Source organism: Miscanthus floridulus, chromosome 4 (genome assembly GCF_019320115.1).
Source record: "Miscanthus floridulus cultivar M001 chromosome 4, ASM1932011v1, whole genome shotgun sequence".
NCBI lineage: Eukaryota > Viridiplantae > Streptophyta > Magnoliopsida > Poales > Poaceae > Miscanthus > Miscanthus floridulus.
Genome location: NC_089583.1, coordinates 16139551 through 16144894, shown reverse-complemented (window position 1 = coordinate 16144894; position 5344 = coordinate 16139551). Strand labels below are relative to the sequence as shown.

Here is a 5344-nt window from a genome sequence, read left to right as displayed (position 1 = left end):
GCATACATGGAAACATTTGTTAGAAACTAGCTATACCATGTAGGAAGATTTCAAGGATAATACCACCAGTTCTTTAACCTTTAAATTTTAGTAAACAAAGGGACATTGGCATTTGGCAAAATATGGGATATAATTTTTGTTCCTTCTTCAACGTAAAAACAATTGGCAAAGTTATTGTAAAACTGCAAGATAGAATAAGTAGAGAAATATTATATGAAATATTTTCTCATTTCTTCACATGTACAGGACAGAAGAAAGAAAAATCCACAGTTCACTTAGAGTCGTAGAGTATGTTATGTAAAAACACTAGCTCCACTTAGACTGGTTGTCATAAGGAACAATTGACTATAGCTGAATAGAATACATTCATGATTCAGCTTCTGCTCCAAGGTGAATGCAAGGAACCAGCAGCAACAATCAATCACAGCGATTAGACAACCTTTGAGCTTAATGTGACAGAGCTCTCAGTTCAAACATTTCTGAGACATAACCTCTGCTACATATGGAAGATAAATGCATTTTCCAGCATAAATAAACATATACAACCTCTAGGAAACACAAATTCAGTCAGTAATTGCTCGCTAGTATGGCTGAGAAAAAGGAAGCACATATAAAAGATGGAGACATCAATCTGGAAACATAAAGGGTAGCATTTCAAACTCATAACTTGGATGTGTTGGGCAGCTTGAACTAGTTCATGGCTTTATGCATTAACCAAATAACTAGCATATGTAATGCTAACCTGCATGCTGTCTTGTAAACAGCTTTCTCACAGCATTACAAAAGGGGTATATTAAAGCACCAGCAGAATATATCACATAAAGATAATAGATTTATCCAACTTTACACCACCTAATTCTAGTAGATCTACCCACACTGCTAGTTGCACCATACTTGGAAGATCAAGCTCTTGCTGAACATTCAGAGAAGTATCCCACAAGAAACCACCTCAGTCCTTGGTGGCAAGAAACGGTGACTCCATGAAACAGGGAACATACGGGATAAAAATAAACATACAGTCCTCTCCTAGACTGCGCAGGGCACGCAGTTCCTTACTATCCATGTCATACAATACCAGTTTCTGGTTGGAACCCTGAACAAGGATTATCGAATTGTGATCTGGATGCATGGCCACAATATCAAAGTCGATGATTGGGCAACTCAGCAAACCAAATAATTGCGAAGTGCTCACATTGTGCTTCAGGATCCATTCTTGTGTATCATAGTCCTGAAGAACCCAAACTGACAGCCACGTGAAGTAGTGCATACGGGAGCGTTGTGATTGCTTATTCATACTGATGCAGTGCAGATGACCTTGGGATTGACCAATAAAAGTAGCTTCCGCCGACGCATGCTTATCATGCCAGCCGATGATCCTACAAGTTTTCCCTTTCCCATCCACTGCAACTATCAGAAACTCATGTTTCCGAACACGGGAGACAACAAAATGCAGCAGACCATTGACCAAAGCCCTGCCGTAAGTGAATTGGATTATGGCCTTACCCCACAATCCCCATTCACCGCCCTTTTCACCTCGCTTCCACTTGCTTGACCTGTCAGTCCATGCCCTGGTTTCAGACGAGTAAGAGTGCACCGTTTCCACCTTCACCATCGTCCTATTCTCCCAGATGTGGAACAAGTGGAAGTGCAGGGAGACAGCCGGGTCAAACATCAGAAAGGTGTGTGCAAATCTTTCTTCTCCATCATTGGCGTCATAATAGCCCTCCTCCAGTGGAGGCGGAGGCGGACAAGAGGCAGAGCTGGAGGGCACAGTCACCAGTTCCTCGGTCGCAGGGTTGCACACGATGTACCCAAACTTGTCCTCCCGGGTGCAGCCAAACAGCAGGAGCCCGTTGCAGGAATCCAAGAGGATCATGCGCTCGACCCCAGGCAGCTTCGCCGTGAGGAAGGAGAAGGAAGGGTCGACTGGAGGCACGCATTCTCCGCTCCCCGACAGGCTCGTGAAATGGCCGTAGCTGTGATGCCCGTCGGCGCCGCCGTGGAAGAAGCCTTCTAGGGTCTGGGGCAGCTTCTTGCGGTTGAGGGGGTCGGTGATGAGGTCGCGCCAGGGTTTGGACACGCACGTGGATCGGCAGAGGTCCTTGACGGGCACGCGCGAGAGGATCTCCACCATAAGGTCGTCGTGGAGGACCGCCACCGCCCTCCCCTTTGCACGGTCCATGCCGCCGGGAGCGGGGAAGGGACACGCCGCAAGCTGCGAGTTGGGACGGTGAGGTTAGGGATGGATGCGCACGAGAGACAGGGAGTGGGAAATGCAGCGAACGGGCAACGTACCGGCGGCCGGAGAGGGTCGGCGTCGACGGCGGCGGCGCTAGCCGGCGGGGACCTTGCTTAGATGGGGGGATTCGTCTCGCCTCTCGCAGTGAGGGCAAGGGTCGGTGTCGCCGTGTGGCCCGTGGCCGTGTGTGAGCAGCAGGAGAGGGTCGGCGTCGACGGCGACGGCGCTAACCGGCGGGGGCCTTTTGGGCGAATTTTTTTATTTGGCTTTTTTTTTTTTTTATAGTTTCTCAAGAATAGACCCATGACGAAAAGAATTTCGGAAATAGATCCTGGACTTGCGCCACCGTCACTGGCGCCGAGCTCCTGGGCACGGGGAAATGGCCTACCAGAGGGCTCGGCGCCAGAGTGACTGGCGCTGAGCTCGGCGCCGTAGATCTGGGCGTCGAGCCCCCTGCATTTAACCCCATCCCAACCTTCTTCCCCGAGCGTTCTTCCTCTTCTTTCTCCTCCCTCTCAGGGTTTTCTCTCCCCACTTCACCCTACCTCATAAATCGATATATTGACCTTGAAAACCTTGATTTGATCCGTAGATTTTCGAGAGCAAGGTATACTCGCTCACCTCCTTATTTTTTCGCATCGATTCGGTACATATTAGTCGGATTTTTCAACCTAAGAATCGTCATCACTTAGGGTTTCATTGTATCCCTCAATATATGTATTATACAACCATAGGTTGATTCCAAAGCGTGAAAAAAGCTAGCAAACCTAGGCGCATGTAGTTATGTTATGGGTTCATTATTGTGGATGAAATGAGAAACCCTAGGTTTAGGGTATAATATTAACTGCTTTTGGTTCTTAGAACGAAATTGGTTGTATTGTAGTTATGGTTCTCATTGATATTTTTTTGTGATATTTTTATTTATGTTTGTTAAATTACATCCTTTTTGTTAGATGCAAGAAATATTTTGGGAGAAGTTTTGGCGAAAACGGGGTCGTCCTCGAGAATTATACCTTGACGCGTCTAGCAAAGATGCCTCCGTCCCTCCTGACCTTCCTGTCCCTAACTGTGACTGTGGTTTCCCAGCCCATGTTTTTCAATCGAAACATCCGGACACAGCCACGCGTTGCTTCTACACATGTAGTCGGTTTAATGTAAGAAATTGTTTGTACTTTCTTTTTTTTTTATTTAAGTATGGTACTAATATTTTATTGGAATCTCGTTGTGTAGGACCATGAGAGGTGCTTTTTCTTTCTGTGGATCGATAGTGCAGACAAGTTTGATCCTAGGTACCTCTTTTTTTACGATTGGTTTAGAGGGAGACATCCACGTGAGCACTTTAAGCGGTGGGTTCCACCCCCCTAACCCTCCAACAATGACGGCTAAAGAGAAGCACCTAGCCGTAGTTAGACGACTCGAGGAACCTCCTCTGTGCGATTACGGAGATCGAGCTGTGATAAACCCTGAGAATACGTTGGAGTTTATGTGTCTAAACAAGCATGAAGTAAGTGCAAAGTGTATGTGTTAAAATCTTGAGCTATATGTGTTCATATACTAATGTCTCATTATTCAGGTGTATTCAATGGCGAAGTGTCGTTTCAAGAAGTAGTTGTATGGTCCTAAGAACCAATGGCCGGAAGAACCGCGGAGGGTTAAGGAAAAGAAGAAAGAACGGGTAATCTACAAAGCACCTCCTGTCATGTGCGAATGTGGTGTAAAATCTAACTATGGCCTAGTCCTTTCGAAGCTTGGAATAGGCCATTATTGCAGCCATATGATTGAGTATGATGAGGTTCGTTATTTTTCTGGTAAACATGAAATCATATTTTGTTTGTTTTGCTAAGACATATATGATATAATATTTCTTTTGAACAGAGCACTAGAAAATGCCGTTGGGAATGTTATGATGGTCAAGCTAAGTTCTTGGATGAACTAAAGAAGAGGCAACTAATTACACGGAAGAGGAGATATGGACCTGACTACGTCAACCTATTCGTTAAACATCACAAAGAAAAGATGCGTGAGTTTGCTAGACAGCGCGGTATTTGTAACCCGGTCGATGTTGGTCTTAACAAATGGGGATTGGAGAGGCGGATGACGTTAGAGGAGGAGAGGGCAAGAAATGAGGCAAGGGAGGAGACAAGAGTACAGATGCAGGTCTTGAACGAGCATGTTGCTACATTATGTGCCAGTGAGTGCTTGAAAACCTTTTTTCGTTGCCTGGTTTTAAATATAATATAATCACGTTGCTAACTGATTGCATTTTATACATGAAGAGATTGGTTGCAGCAGGGAACATGCTGTAGAGGTGGCTCATGCAAGGTATGAGGAGAAGAAGTTAGATGGCCATAGATCACGAGCTGGTCGCACTGTTCAATCATCGATTGTGTTGTGTGATGATGGAGATTAGGATGAGGACGACACTGGCAGACTGAGTGAGCTCATTGCTCTAGCAGAGGCGGGCATACAGGCGTAGGAGGCTGAGGATGACACTGGCAAACTGAGCGAGCTCATCGCTCTAGCAGAGGCGGGCATTCAGGCGCAGGAGGCTGACGACGACACTGGCAGACTGAGAGAGCTCATCGCTCTAGCAGAGGCGGGTTTACAGGTAGAGGAGGATGACGACACGTTCTTCACTCAGGCCGTAGCGGCCGTAGATGAAGCGGAGGCCGCTTACTACAAGCGACAGGCAGGTCAGAGCAACGCAGTTGAGCCTAGCCATAGCAGCAAGGTTGTAGTAGAGGACTGAGTTGATTACTCAGTACATTTCAGACTGAGGATTTGGAAGTACATTTGCCCCTATGTCTACTGTCGGCACGTAGTTGTAGTATTAATATGTTGTGTAATGTGGCATAGTATCGAACTTTTCATTATGTGGTTATTTTCATTATCAATGGTCTTAATATTCCGCTTAATGATACGGACGTATTTAAAATTGAACACGTGCTGTAAAAACACTTAACGACGTACGATATTATATAAATCAATACACGAAACACATTAAATAGCATGTGACTACATGTACCGAACCTGGGTATAGAGTTTTCTTTGACTAAACCTAACATGCCTTAGGTAATTAAACCATGCCTTAGGTAATTAAACCTA

At 45.6% G+C, this 5344-nt stretch overlaps 1 protein-coding gene across 1 annotated transcript; it reads right to left on the bottom strand.

Moving 5' to 3' along the window:
• Positions 1 to 234: 234 nt before the first annotated feature.
• LOC136551026 (F-box protein At2g23160-like) lies at positions 235 to 2479 on the bottom strand. The gene is made up of 2 exons (XM_066542624.1): positions 2296 to 2479; positions 235 to 2215 (listed from the first exon to the last, which is right to left on the bottom strand). Exon 2 carries the CDS (start codon positions 2180 to 2182, stop codon positions 950 to 952), a length of 1233 nt encoding a protein of 410 aa, XP_066398721.1. The 5' UTR covers positions 2183 to 2215; positions 2296 to 2479; the 3' UTR covers positions 235 to 949.
• Between the last annotated feature and the right edge of the window lie 2865 nt (positions 2480 to 5344).